Source organism: Xylocopa sonorina, chromosome 2 (genome assembly GCF_050948175.1).
Source record: "Xylocopa sonorina isolate GNS202 chromosome 2, iyXylSono1_principal, whole genome shotgun sequence".
NCBI lineage: Eukaryota > Metazoa > Arthropoda > Insecta > Hymenoptera > Apidae > Xylocopa > Xylocopa sonorina.
Window position 1 is genome coordinate 6,416,002 of NC_135194.1, and position 15,761 is coordinate 6,431,762.

At 37.0% G+C, this 15,761-nt stretch overlaps 1 protein-coding gene across 39 annotated transcripts in view; it reads left to right on the forward strand.

The window, feature by feature from the left end:
* Positions 1 to 2,884: 2,884 nt before the first annotated feature.
* Mhc (myosin heavy chain) overlaps positions 2,885 to 15,761 on the forward strand; it is a 39,369-nt gene continuing 26,492 nt past the window's right edge. For 9 of the 39 annotated variants that reach the window (XM_076909576.1, XM_076909566.1, XM_076909572.1 and 6 more), the window contains exons 1-10: positions 2,885 to 2,900; positions 4,541 to 4,959; positions 6,647 to 6,790; positions 7,841 to 7,997; positions 8,085 to 8,311; positions 8,469 to 8,532; positions 8,868 to 8,966; positions 12,585 to 12,688; positions 14,234 to 14,371; positions 15,137 to 15,406. In XM_076909576.1, coding sequence (XP_076765691.1) covers positions 4,753 to 4,959; positions 6,647 to 6,790; positions 7,841 to 7,997; positions 8,085 to 8,311; positions 8,469 to 8,532; positions 8,868 to 8,966; positions 12,585 to 12,688; positions 14,234 to 14,371; positions 15,137 to 15,406 — 1,410 coding nt within the window. In that variant the 5' untranslated portion in view covers positions 2,885 to 2,900; positions 4,541 to 4,752. Of the gene's footprint in view, positions 2,901 to 4,540; positions 4,960 to 6,443; positions 6,588 to 6,646; positions 6,791 to 7,840; positions 7,998 to 8,084; positions 8,312 to 8,468; positions 8,533 to 8,867; positions 8,967 to 9,468; positions 9,573 to 10,429; positions 10,534 to 12,584; positions 12,689 to 14,233; positions 14,372 to 15,136; positions 15,407 to 15,761 lie in introns of those variants that run through there. The other 30 variants (XM_076909547.1, XM_076909562.1, XM_076909553.1 and 27 more) reach the window with 8 other exon arrangements.

A 15,761-nucleotide genomic window follows, 5' to 3' on the forward strand; every position in this document is an offset into this window, starting at 1 on the left:
GTTTTTAATGGATTTCTGTTCCTAATTTAAAATGCAATCGTTTATAATAACCAATTTGTCATTTGAGACTTCTATAATATTTGAAACGTTCCAACGTAGCTACATTTCACATTTCTGTTTTAGTTAATTTATGGATGTAAATATTATCACTACTGGGCTATTCGAAGTTCAGTGAAGTTAAGATTTGTTGTACATTCAAGAATTTTTGGCAAGACATTAGTTTCTTTCATAGATATTGTATTTATTTATATAAGGAAAAAAGAATGGGTCAATGTCTCATAAATTATTTTATATTGCAGAAATTTCAACTTTTGTGATTCATTCCTATCATTTAATAAGCTGATAATGTATAATATTGAAAAGATTAAAAAGTTAAAATGAAAGACAAAATAATACTAATTATTAAGAGAATTATTTTATAATTAAAATTGTATTTGTAATGTAATGGTAGTATTAGCAATAATAATGACAAATATTAATAATAAATAAAAGTAAGAGATAAACATAAATAATACCAGTGGGGTTGGTTCATGGGTTTTCTTTGGTTGATAGGTTCACTTTCAAATAGCCATCCATTTAAAATGAAAACGTATTAAAATATTTTTCTTTTGAAAAATTTTTTTTATACGATTGTGTGTGTGTGATATGGATTATACATATTTAACACTAGATTTATTATGGGGGTATTTTCACCCATCTGAGAAAACTTTTCGTTAATTTTCTTGAACAAAATTATTGCTGTATTTTATGAGAATATTTTAATTAATTTTGACTTACATTTATAGGACATATAATTGCAAATCTAATCACTAATCTAATTAAAATATTCTCATAAAATAGGACAATAATTTTCTTGAAGAAAATGAACGAAAAGTTTTCTCAGAGAGGGTCAAAGTGATACCTTGGTAAACTTAAAGGAGTGATTAGTACAGATTTGTTAATGTTTACATTCTACACAAATAATTTTATCCCAAAAAAAATGTGTAACTAACATGTAAGTCAGGACATAATGTCATTGTTGCACAATTTGATCACTATTGGTGCGGCTCACCGTTTATATTTATTGTAATTTTAAAAGCTTGAAGAATAATAAATTTAGATATACAGAATGTACCACGTAACGTACGAGCTGATTTTCCACGATTAGCACATTTATTACGATACTACGATATTACGATTAAAAGTAAAACAATGTACGTGCCTGGATTACTCGGGTAAATGTGATTATTAGTTATATATATATGTAATAAAATATTATGAATTTATTGATACAAAAGGTTTTAGCAGTAATAGAATGATTGCGATTCTAATGATCAAAATGTAATACTTTCCGAATATGTATAGCTACATGATGTAGTACATGATTCCTTCTTTTTAAATGATGAGGCACATCTAAGCAATAAGCAATAAGTCATTATCTGGAAATTTTGTCATATTTTTTTCTAGAAATTGTTACAACGAGGTGAGGCTAGCAACAGGTTCGACTCGCAATTTCTGACTATAATAATTATACCTTTTGAAGTGTAATAACAATAGTAAAAACAGTTGCCAAGTTGATAATAGTTTAATTAAAGTAAAAAACAGCAGTTGTTGGTAATAATTATTATAAAATATTGTACATAAATGATGCAACGTTTAACTCACAAATTCAATAATGGAATTATGTTCAGAAATGTATTTATTTGAATAGGAACTTGTAATACTATCATTTTAAATTGATATTAATTTAGATATATCGAAGAACTATGACAAATTGAACAACGTTATATGTATTTACATACAGCATTAAAGAAAATATATTCATAAGTAAATAGTGTACTGATACATATTTTATAAAATTTAAAAAAATATTTGCACTTTTACAAACCATTTATGTAGATACAAGTATTTTTTAATTAATAAATTATGAAATAAATAATTCAATTAGGATAGAACGATGGAATTCTGGTAATAAAAGATTGAAACATTTAACACATTGACGACACAAATAAAAATGAACCGTAATGAAGGAATGATGAACCTCTGATGCTTCGTGTATCATTTCTTATGTAAGAAATAGAAATATATACTCCATCTATGCAGTAGAAAAGAAATATAAATGAAAAGGATAGGCTAAAATAATAAAAAATCGAAGTTCCGTAAGGAGTGTTGGGTTTGCATCGTACTTCACCTTTAAAATATAAATCGGGAATGGCGCCGACGGAATTACTTCTATATGAAATGTGTCCACGACAGGTATTATCGAGCACGTGCGTTTTCCACGTGCAGGCGGTGATCTTAACGTATATGAAAAACTCGACATATACAGCCAGATTGGTTCGATTCAAAGATGGTGGATGTCCGATTCGAGTCGACTCGTTATCGTGGAGAGATTTCCCAGGTGAATATAGAGCCAGGGTCAAATGGAGAAGGGGTGCATGGGGATAAGGAGAAAAATGGAGATGCCAGAAAATGAGCCTGCCGAAGGTAATTCCCTGTCTCTTTTCGACATCTATTTTCATCTCACTCGACCGATCGAGGCGGTTGTAGCTTTCCGTGGCCACCCCTTGTCACACTTTTGGTATCATCTCCACCTAAAAAGGTAGATTGGCCCAGGAACTAACGCGATTTCTTATTGGCTAAGAACGCCGGCCAATCGTCGAGCTTGTTATATTCTAGGATCACGTTGCACGCGCTTATATTGGGAGCCCCCGCGCGTTTCCCCGACAGAACGGCTCTCTAACGTAAGTGCAGAACGTCGGTGTTCATTTTGGTTGTCAGCTTTTTTTTCTCTTTTTGATTACACACGTTACACAACATTAACGTCGACACCTCGAACGGGAAAGAGAAGGGAAATGAGGGAGATACGTACATAAGGAAGCGTAAAGGGGAAGAGAAGAGTCGTAAGGAAACGAGAGAAGGTCTTGTATTTAAAGAAAAATAAGATGAATAAAAAGTAAACGGAAAGTATTACGAAAAAGGCCACGATCGTGAGAAGAGGCTAGGAGATTTCCCCAGGACTTATCGATCCGCAACCCAATTCGATCCAGAGTGTTTAGTGATTCGTCCAGTTTTCCAAACAACCGCTTCTTTTCCACGGAGAACTCGTTAGGTAAAAGAGGAAAGTGCAATTCATCGTTTGCTAATTAATTTTCCTCTTGAACAGAGGGCACTGAAACAATTGTGGATACAGTTCAGATATCGTCAGTGATTTATCGAGGCTCGTGCCTCGAACGTGTGACGGACATTGGTTTCGAGGTGTAGTCCTTATTTTATTACTAAGGAGCTGATATCGTCTCAACAGAGGGGCAATTTTGTGTGTGGTCCTTCTTTTGGTGCGCAGAACAGAACAGTGTTTCTTTTTTTTTTTCGCTTCCTTTGTTTTTCTTTTTTTTTTCTTTTTTTTTTTCTTGCCCGCCTTCTTCGAATTATAGTATTACTTTTTCTCGCGATTTTCCATTCCCGTTCTTGACACACGTACTCGTGAACGCAAAACGTGGTGAAATTCGTCGGTCCTCGCGAGTTTGAACGATCGGTGACGTCATTGGTGATCAATATCCGGGAACCAGTGCGACATTACGGGTGTTCTTCGAATAGGATGACATCTCGATGGCAATTCTCTTATCGTACGAAGCCTCCTTTGATTTTCGCATCGACAAGGCAGCCGTCATTTACAAATTGAACAGTGCGACGTGGCTAAAGCTTTCTATGACAAGGGATAAGTTTGCATCGTAATGCTTCGTCTCTCCTTGTTTCTTCTCTTTTGCGTTTAAGAGATATCTTCTTAATTTTTCTTCGAGAATTTAAGAATGTTGCTTTCGAGAAATATTCTTCGCTCTAACCTTCCCCATACAACCTCCTGATAACCATCTCAATTTGAGAGAGAAACGTAACCAGTCGTCGAAAGTGCGGGAAATTCAACACACGTGATCCGTAAAAAAGTTGAGTACGTTAAAGGTGTAGTGCGCGCTATCTTATTTTCGTTGTGCAGATCCAGAAGCCCATTGCTTTTTTTGGACGGGTTCGGACTACGGTGTCTTGTTTCAAAGACTAGATTGACTTTCTATATTTAACCAACTTTTATTCCATCCGAATATTGGCTGTATAGTGCAGGTTCATGTTGTTATTCTTACTCTCAAGTTTTGCTTAGTGGTTGATTTTTATTTTTGAACGTATCTTCTTTGTTCCTCTTCTTCGTCTGGTTATCCGTCTCGTTTACTTTTTACGAATAAGAAAGCTATTCGATAAAACGACTCGAAAGTATTATTCTACGTATGAAAAATTTGTTGAAACGATTAAAATATTAAAATACATGGTATCTCCCTTGTTCCTTTATCTCTTCTCTTTGGTACATAACGTTTCGCTGTTGCGCGAAGCATTTGAAATTCATTTAGTCGAATTCCCGTGAAATATGACTTTTTAAATGTTTGGAATGCGCGCGTAAAGAATAGTTTGATTAGCAGTGCGGGAATACCAGCAAGATTGATCTTAAACACGGAATGGTAACCGGTACGCGATGGTAGTAATCTAATAATAACGGAGCTGATTGTTTGTAAAATAGGGCCGCCTAGAACGTGCCGCCAGAAGTAGTCCGTCCGCCGCCGAATTCTCCGAGGAACGAGAATAAGAGCGAAGAAACGAAGTAACTAGGAAAGTTCCTGCGATACGTGGGAAAACGACGACGTAGAAGGCACGTAGAAGACCTTCCTGGGGACGAGTGTAATATTTGCCAGAGAATCAGACTATCCAGGTGAAGAAGAAAAATAATCGAAGATGCCGAAGCCAAAGCAACAAGAAGGAGACGATCCTGATCCGACCCCCTATCTCTTCGTCTCGCTCGAGCAGAAGAGAATCGACCAGACGAAACCGTACGATGCGAAGAAGGCGTGCTGGGTACCCGATGAGAAAGAAGGCTACGTACTTGGTGAAATCAAGGCAACCAAGGGTGATGTCGTTAGCGTTTCGTTACCTGGCGGCGAGGTAATTCCTTCTTTCTTCTTTTTTTTTTCTTCCGCCTATTGTCTTACGGAATGACGAAAGAATGCTATTTTCAACCTCCTAAATCGAGTAATACCATAGAAGAAAATGTTCAAATTCGATGAAATAAATAATTAGATGATATACCGGAAATTGCTTCAGTGGTTAACATTTATATCGCCAGACGTTCAAGCTAACGGCTGAATATTTGGATGCAGAAAGAAAGCGAGATACCAGAGCTTGGCCGTATCGTATCGTTCGAACTCTATTTTTGGAGCAGGCGAAACTTGTTCGGTAGCTCTTACCGTTTTACGTTTACTATCATCGATTCATTTCGTCATTCAATTGGCTTGTAAAAATAAATAAGAAGAAACTCGAACAATATTCACGAATGATACATTATGTTATAACTTTGAATAAAATATAATATTATCGCTTGGGAATGTTCAAATTTGTGAAAATCAAATACAGCCCGCGATCTTTTCGCGTGTCGTGGTTAGATTTCGATTTACGTAACAAGTAGTTTGATATCTTAGAGTTAGATAGTTGTTCGAACAATTAATTAGTCTATTAGTAATATTTAAGAGAGTGGGCGCATATTTCTGTATTCGCGTGTATCTCTCTCCGTCTTTCTTTCACCGTCTGTTCCCCGTGATTTCGGTGGCAGCGGTTATTTTCGCACGGCAGGGGGGCATAGTGATGTACGAAATACCACGGTTGGATTACATAATGGTTCAGCAAACCCTGCCTTCCCTTCGTCAACCGATGCTGAAATGCTATTGTTAGCACCGTCGCTACCATTGGTAATAATAAATTGAAACGTCACTTCAGGAAACGCCGGTCGACATATTTTTAGACCGCCTAAAAGTAAAACAGAGAGAAAAAGAAAGAGAGAGAGAGAGAGAGAGAGATACGTATGATCTTGCGTACGAGATCAAGGGAGGTAATCAGGTAGGATCAAAGAAATGAACGCGTACGCTTTGATTATTAATTAAATGACAATAACAATTTTTATATAATCGGGGGAAAAATAGTAATTATGGATATACGTTCATCTCTTCCGACTGTGATATTATATCGTAGCATTTCCAATAAAATACCGCAAATTAAATTATTTAAATTGACAATATAAGAATCTCGGTTTGTTGCAACAATTGTTTATGATTACAATTTTGATTACGTATTTTATGGTCCATTAATTATGTTACGTAACCGAAACACAACTACCTTCATTGAGACATGGTGAGTGCTTCGTATGTTGAAAATTTATAAATATTATCATAATTCAATTATAATTATAATTATAGAAAGAAATGGTTTAAACTAAAGAAAACTATAATAAATAGAAAGTAATAGAGTTAAGAATTTTAAAAGCATTTCCTTTTCATATTATGATATTTCGAGGAAATTGAAAAAGAAAAAAGCGTTCTAAACTGTACAATAAGACCGACTAGAGTCAAATATATAAAAGAAGGATGCTCGCGCAGACAAAGCAATTCCGCAAGGATCAACTGGCCCAAGTGAATCCGCCGAAATACGAAAAGTCCGAAGATATGGCTGATTTGACATTCCTGAACGAGGCGTCCGTGTTGCACAACTTGAAACAGCGTTACTACAGTAAATTGATCTACGTAAGTTCCATTTCTTCCACTTAAACTAATCGAGGAATCTCTTTTTGCCGGCAATTTAGACTAAGGACTTCAAGAAGGATCAGCTGCAGCAAGTAAACCCACCGAAATATGAGAAATGCGAGGATATGTCAAATTTAACATACCTCAACGATGCTTCGGTCCTCCACAATTTGAAACAACGTTACTACGCCAAACTTATTTACGTAAGACCATTTTATCCCGGGAGAGTTGCCCCCATTGGTGTTCGCCATGCCACCGTCTCTATACATTCTATCTCGCCCCTTTTGCCTTTGCTTTCCGTAAACGGAAACGTTGGACAAAGCACTTGGACGTGCCACAATGTTTTTTTTCATTCAATTTCCGTTCTTCGTTGAATTATCCCTCGATTTGTCATACCAATAAAATTGCATGTTAAACGCTCGAGACATCGACCAGAGGTATTTTGACAGGCCACAATGTCTCATCCCTCTCACAAAACACATACAGTTTTCCATGGACGACGTTCGAATCTCGAGGGATTTTCTTTCAAATGCACGTTTCCCTTCGTGGTTGATAAACGATGCCTAATAAAACACTTGTACGTCTGACGGACGTATCGTTCCTCCTTCCCCCTTTTTTCCCCAAGGGAATTAAGAGAAATTGGCTTCTCGTGGATGCTTTATCCACAATAATGATCCTCGAATAACCAGGCGATAATACGTGTTCAATGAAATTCTCGTCTCAAGACACGAGTTGACGTATTCTCTTTTTTGTTTTTTTTTTTTCTTGTTACTAATGCGTACAAAAATATACGCGTGTACGTACATATTTACACACGTACATACGTATGTTTTTAAGATAGAATCAGTGGTGTTCAATTTTCTCAGCTCTTAGTTTCATCCATATATATCTTTGCTTATCATATTTTAATACTATTCATACATTAGACGTAGAGCAAACAATAATTTTATTATAACATCATTGATTTTCTATACATGTAAAATAGGGTTTCTCCTCGTCATACATTAAAATGAAAATAGGTGCTATTTGTTGAAAGCAGTCGGTATTAAAATATTTGTGATCCAGTTGGGTATCACTGGATTAAGTAATATTGAAATTGTTGATGAGTAGAAATCGTCGATGAATATCCTTTAATAACTTAGTATTTTGTAATCGGATCAATGAAGAGATTAAGTTCTCCTTTAATATTGGAACGTACCGTATTAAAAACGGTTTCAAGCGTTTTTCGTACAATGTTCGATTATTGTTTTCAGACCTACTCTGGCCTCTTCTGTGTAGCTATTAATCCCTATAAGAGATTCCCCGTGTACACCCAAAGATGCGCGAAACTTTATCGAGGCAAGAGGCGTAATGAAGTACCGCCACATATTTTCGCCATATCTGACGGAGCGTACGTGAACATGCTTACCAGTGAGTATACGGTCACCATTTAAATTCAATGAAATATCCACATAAACACATCACTGTATGATTTGAAAATCTAAACTTTCTTTGTAGACAGTGAAAATCAGTCCATGTTGATTACTGGTGAATCTGGTGCCGGGAAAACTGAGAACACGAAGAAAGTAATCGCGTACTTCGCCACCGTCGGTGCCTCGTCTAAAAAGTCTGACGATCCAACTCAGAAGAAAGGTTCCCTGGAAGATCAGGTCGTTCAAACCAATCCTGTACTGGAAGCATTTGGTAATGCTAAGACCGTCCGTAATGATAACTCTTCACGTTTCGTAAGTATATCTTTCTCCTTCTGCATCCATTACACACATTATTTACTTACATCGAAATACAATAACACGTACGAGGAGTATAAATTCAATTAATTAGCTAGTTATATCGGACGTGTTGCAATTAGAAACTAAACGAACATTTTCTATTAACGAATAGGGTAAATTTATCCGTATTCACTTTGGACCCTCTGGAAAACTGGCCGGTGCTGACATTGAAACTTGTAAGTTCTTGTCTGAAACTACTTCTAATCGATAATTAATATTATTTTATACGTATACATACGGCACGTACGGAGAGACTAAGCCGGATAGGAATGCAGTTGGTTACAAGGTGTTATTGCTTTCTTTTTTTTGTTTTATGACACATACGTAGTACCTACGTCTGATTTGATTTGATCTTAGCTTCTTTTGCGTCACGCATACCTATCGTGCTCCGTCGATCAACAGGAATTGCATCACAATTTATTTTAGAACAAATGCAATCACCGCTTGACCTTTTGCGTAATTTTTAACGTTCTTGCAGCGTTTTAAGCAAATTTTGTATCCTTGTACACAGATTTGCTGGAGAAAGCCCGTGTCATCTCTCAACAGGCTCTGGAACGTTCTTACCACATTTTCTACCAAATGATGTCGGGTTCGGTCCCTGGTTTGAAGGGTAAGACCGTTAAATTCAAAACGTTGTTAGAAACCACTCGATACATGAAAACAAATGATATACGACATAGATTAACGTTGTAAGACATTATTTAGCCACGATTGTTTTTAGAACGATAGAAGATCATCATCAATTTGTTTACGAATCGTTTTTCTTATAACAAGTTGCGTAGTTTCGTTACCTTAAGTATGAGATGTAGGGAAGTTTGATTTTTCAGCTTGCTACAGTAGTATGCGATGTAATGCAACGTAAGTGTTCCGTTGATATCGTTCGCAGGTAAAAAGAACCCTTTTTTAGAAAACCTTAGACAGAGTTCCGATCCTCTGCTACCGTATCGAGTAGAAATCGAATTAAAATTGGTATAAGAGAGTCAGGTCGCAGTTGAGAACAATTTCACACTAATCGTTTCACGTGACAACAGGGTGTGCAGAGCCCACTGTTGTGGTGCCACTTTTTCACGTTCTGTCAGATCTCTTACTTGTTTGATCCTCGTTCCATATAGCAATGTGCTGCCTTTCGGACAACATACAGGATTACTACTTCGTCTCTCAAGGCAAGACCACCATTCCGAATGTTGACGACGGCGAGGAGTGTGTATTGACCGACGTAAGAACCTGACAATCATGCCAGGGCTACGCATTTCTCACTTCTCTCTTTTGTTACCTTTATCCCCCTTCCGCCCTTGCTATACTCGCCGCCAAAACACCCTTTACGGCTTCTTTTATTGTTGCTCCCATTTCGATTCCCACGGCCGTTTCTGTTGAGTTTCGTTGATTGTTCGCTACTCGTAGAATTAGGGCGAACAACGATTTACTTTAATCTTCCGTAAGGAAGGAGAGAAATACAACGGTGGCATTTGATCTATCTCGCCATTTAAATTCACCGTTCGAGATGCGAACTTCACTTTCGACTGCGACCCTTGTACTTCTCTGTTGTTACGTTAGCGATCCCTTACCCGTGTTACTCCGCGCAAGGTCCTTTTAAAGTACAGGACTCTTCTAGATCTGTAGTTGAACTCTCTACAGAAGCCTTGAACGAAAGAGGTGCTAAACGAGGAAACGGTACTTCAGAGAACTCTACCGTACGTTGTTCTTACTATTGTGACTACCCCCTAATGGAAATCCTTTAGAGAACCTACCTTCTTATTAGTTTCTAAATTGTCCAAGCGAAATTTCATTTTATAACAACCACGCAAACTTTGAGTGCATAGTTTTTCTACCGGTAGATGCTTTGCAACGAGACAATTTAGGAATATACTCATCCCTAAACAACTTTTTTAAGGCAAGTTGTCCAATCCAACTCTCTAGTGATTTACTAGACGAGAACTTTTTCTCTTTCAGTAGATACTCACGTGTATACTAGTTCTTGTAGATACAGTACGAGGGAAAGCCACCAGGAAACATGGTATCCTCACTTTTAGTTAATACCTGCATGTTTTTTTGTTCTTTGTTGCCAATCCATAGAAATGTTGCTGCTGTCCAACAACATCCATGACTACTACTTTGTGTCGCAAGGCAAGACGACTATCCCTGGCCTTGACGATGGCGAGGAACTTTTAATCACCGATGTAAGTGCTTCCTTCTGACCGGTCAAGCACTCTTCGGGTAGCAATATTCGAACTCGGAAAATTCACGTTACAGAAGAGAAAACAATGTAATCGATGAATTTTTAAGCAAGTTAGCAGTCAGGAAAATTATCTTTTAGTCCTTTTTAGTCCTTTTTATACACTTTTTATACACAGTTTTGTCATACACTCGTACATGTTCTGTGTACATTTGCTATGCAGCCGATGTATTTGATCGTACGTTATATAAATAGATAGACGACTTCTCTTTTTAAAAATTCTGTCGATGCATACTGTCGATTGCATTTTGAATATGAATAATTCCATTTTGAATATTGCTACCAAATACCTCCATGTTATGTACCACTTTATGTACCTTACTAGCAATCTATTTTTTCTACAGAACTGAAAAAATTCTTCAAGCTTCGTGTTTTCCTCCTTCGTTACTGTCTTTGGTTTTAGCAATACCTTAGATATACTTGCGCTGAGATTTATCACTGTTTGTTCTATATTCCTTCTCTTTCTTTCTGTCTCCGTCTTTATCTCTCTTTCTCTCTCTCTCTCTCTCTTTCTCTCTCTCTCTCTCTCTCTCTCTCTGTTTTTCTTTTTCTTTCACCATTTATTTATCGCAACTCATCGACATACCCTTATTAATGGAGTAATGCACAATAATGTCAGCAGAAAAATCGACCACGACAGAAGTTATCGCTTCTAATACTATCATTTATATTCTATTCTCTCTGTTTGTTCTTTCTTGTTGTTCTTGTACACCTCTCTTTCTCTCTTCTTTCTTCTCTGTATTGCTCTTCTTCTTGCAGCCTGTCGCAAATCATTTGGCACGTGTTCATTCTTTTCTCTCTTTCTCTCTTTCTCGCTACCCTTCTCTCTCTCTCTGTCTCTCTTTCTCTCGCGCGTGCATCTTGCAATTGCTCGCGATATTTAAACGAACGTGAACGAAAAGAAATTAGATGGTAAAGAGCGAAACTTTGTAAAAGAATGACTACGGTGTACATAAAATTGGGAGCGATTGCAAGTAGTAGTGTCGATGATACAGCGCTCACAAAGCAGGCAGCTTGAAAACTGAACCAAATAATGCAGAATTAACCCTGCTGAGCAACCGGATCGGGGACTATTGGTACATTAGCCAGGGTAAGACCAGAATTCCGGGAGTCAACGACGCCGCTGACATGGAAGAGACGGACGTAAGTCCAACCCCAGGGTGCACTAAAAATCTTGGCGAACTTTTTATCACCTTGTCGAAAATATTACAAGAAGAATGCAATTTCTAATCCTCTTTTTTTCAATTACATTGTTAGTTTTCTTTTTTTTTCGTTTTTCTTTCATTACACGTTTCTTTTTCTCTGTTTCTCCTCTCTTTCTTTTTCCTTTTTTTTTTCGTTACAAGGTGATAGAAAAGCTGGGCCGAGGTTTTCATCACCTCCTCGCGCCCCGCCTGCGAAAGCTTCCTGCCGCCGCAATCGGGGTGCGGGGAGATTGGGGGAGGAAAGGAATGCCTTTGATCCTAAATACTTTAAATCGAGGTAAAAATGAAAAAAAGAAAAGGAGAAAGCCCCCAGGGTGCCCGCTCCCCGATCAGCTCCAACTCACCACACTCTCTGACAATTGCGCCTGCGCTTTATCATTCGCGTGCAACAGAAAAAAAAAACACCGGAACAAAGCAGCCAGAAGCAGCAGTTGATCTTTATTGATAAGGGATTTCTTTACAGTATATAGCATCTCTAAGAAATTACCACGCCGTTCAACAGGAGTATTATATTGAATAGAAAATGAATATATCATTTTTTGTTTAACTCTTAAAGAAGGATTACGCAAAAGGGTTGTCGATCCTCGGAGTCAAGCAACTAAACAATTGTCTTCAATTCATTCTATCGAGTCGTTTTCTTTTTAGAGATAGCTTCAAGCCATCCAGTGGATTAATTTTAATTGATACTGAGTTTAATAATAGTATTTAACGAGTTATTTAGAATCCACGAATATCGAAAGAAAAGTGAAAATTTAAAACTATAATCTGTTTTCTTCAAAATGCTTCGCAGAAATGTGTTTCTTATCCAACAACATATACGACTATGTGAACGTGTCTCAAGGAAAAATCACAATCCCCAACGTCGACGACGGTGAAGAATGTTTACTGACGGACGTAAGTCCTTGAATAATCGATTCGTAAACCCACACTTTTTCTACTATCTTCGTATGATCCTTTATACCACCATACGTACTTTACTACGAACGTAGAGGACCAACCCCATCTTTGTTCATCCTGAAATGTATTATTTCGCAACTAAATATCTACCGAACTTCCCCTTTGTGATACGCCAGAAAGTCGACAAATAGTAACGAATTTTATTCAATCAACACTTCCATCAAATTGCATTCGCATAATTTTACAACATTACTGGAACTCGTAATATTTATGAAGAAAAAACGAAGATCCAACTCGTTTTAGTTGAACTAGAATTTCGATATACTTCGTTACTATTCGCTATTGGGACTCCATGTACATAGAAATTTCCTCCCCAACTGTCTAACGACAGTCTACCCATTTTCTGTAGTTGTTTATGCGATACCAATTCTTAGTCTGGGCGTATGTGAGAAGAATCACATCAAGAGCCAATTGCCTGTGTCCCCTATACTTCACGAACAAAGATCACGTGTCTGTTCGTTGGAACGCGAAAACTGTATCCTTGATTTACAAGTTTCCCCGCCCCTCATTTTGTGATGCTGACGAAAAGGAATTACGTTCGTAGTTAGTTCACTTGAAATCCTGATGTAGATTTAACAGATCCAACTACCTTTACTCTTGATTTTTCCCCGAAAGTGAGGCGGCCTCGAGATAGAAAATCTCGACGGTTGGAACGACTGTCGGTTACGGACTCCAGAATAGCTGTTCGTTTCCGGCGTCAGCCTCGAAGAGAACCGAAATTAAAGTGGGTAACAACACCGAAGCCAAAGGAATTGAATCTCTTTAGCAGCCTTCTTCAAAGGACATGCCGTTTAATCGATTTCTCTGGATTTGTTTTCGATCAACGAAGGAGGCAATTCGCAAACAGAGCGATTGAAATCGAAAGGAACATCGATCCTCCTTTGATTTTCTCTTTTCTATTTACTTCTATTGCGTTTTTTTTCTCTCTTTTTTTCCTTATATCTTTTGTCCGTTACAAAAGTGCAAGCTTATTCGAAAACGGCTACTCTGCTTCAGCTTTTTCATTTCTCTACATAGATTTAAGCTTATTTTTCGTAGCTTTCTCGTTCAATGTTCATCGGCTTTACATAAAAATGTTGCTTATACGGCATGCAAATATTACACAGGGATTACCGATGGCGATGAATTATTTTTGCAATCGTTCTACAATTAATTTTGATCCCCGTCGGCAGTCTCATCATCAAGTTATACAAAATGAACATCCACTTTCAGGCTTTACTCCCGCCACTATTTGCATCGTGTTCGTGTGATCCTACTAATAACAATTCAACACAATGAAAATGTTACCACCGTATCAGAAGTACTATAATGGATATTCGATTGCCAACGAAAGCTCGCAATTAAACACGTTTTGCAAAAATGCACGTGTACAAAATTTATTTATCGCTGTATTATATCTAGCGCACAAATTAGCTGTGTTACATTGAACTTCTGGTACGAGATCGTCTACAGCAATTTTTAATTGTTTCTTTCCAATAATAGCAAGCCTTTGATGTCCTGGGCTTCACTCAAGAAGAGAAAAACGACATTTACAAAATCACCGCCGCTGTTATGCACATGGGTGGCATGAAGTTCAAGCAAAGGGGTCGTGAAGAACAGGCTGAAGCCGATGGTACCGAGGTACGTATCTCTTAGATGCTTCATTACTCATTAACGTTCTGATACGTCGGATAAAAGATATTACTAATTGTTCTCTCTGAAACTTCACGTAAATATCGACTTGAGTTTTTCTTTTTTTTTTTTCTTGTTCATTTTCACTTCAATAGAAAAGAAATTTTTGTTTAGTATACGACGGTTATATTAACTTATTAATTATCTGTTACAACATTTACGTAACTGAAACGTTATTTCCGTTTTGTACGATTAAACAATTATACCGAATAATATTTTTTCAACAGAAACTCTAGAGAGGATCAAAAAATTGCAGAATAAATGTCGTTTAGATTTGAGCACGTATCATTAAATATTTAAAATTAAGATCGGAGTTCGTATCATTCATATGTTTTAAAGCTAAATTACTAGTTCTTCTGTTCTAATTAATTAGAACAAAATTCATATCATTATCTGCTGCGATTTCTGAGACAATACTGTAATTTGTAGCATTCGAATACTTTCACTACAACTGCAAAAATCTATTTAATTTTTTTCCATGTTACAAGATTAACTGCTTCCATTAAACTTAATTAACTCCTTCATATATTTTATCAGTATATTGAATTGGAAATTTTTAGAAAATTCTTATAGAAGATAGTAATATAATATTAATGCCACAATTGAACACCTCTTAATTTTAAAAGAGAATCAATGGTTACGTTTCGTTCGTTTGTATTTGTTATTACTCTTTCCTGTTTAGCGACTAACCACGATCGACTGTTTTGTGTACAGGAAGGTGAACGTGTCGCTAAGCTGCTTAGTTGCGACTGTGCCGATCTTTACAAAAACTTGTTGAAACCAAGGATCAAGGTCGGTAACGAATTCGTAACCCAGGGTCGTAACAAAGATCAAGTAACGTACTCGGTGGGTGCCATGTCGAAAGCCATGTTCGACAGGCTGTTCAAGTGGCTGGTCAAGAAATGTAACGAGACTCTGGACACCCAACAGAAAAGGCAACACTTCATTGGTGTACTGGATATTGCCGGTTTTGAGATCTTCGACGTAAGTTTCCCTGAACATTACCCCACGATAATACACGAAACATCAAATCTTAAACATTACTATTGGCGATTTTATCCACGTTTCACGTTTCGATTATATTTTAAATTACAGAATTTTATTATTTAATGGTATTTAGAAATTCTAAATTGAAATCTTAAATTATCTTTTGAAAATACGTACTAAGAATTCGTAAATAAATCGACGTGTGCGTAAATAAATGTACGAGTATAGAACGTGGACAGTGATTCGAATATATATTGCGTAAGTAGCGCAACTGTGCGGTAATAGCCGACCAACGAGAAAGGCTGACGCAGTAGATCCAGTTATTTCGAGTCAGACGTCTTGCACTGCATTT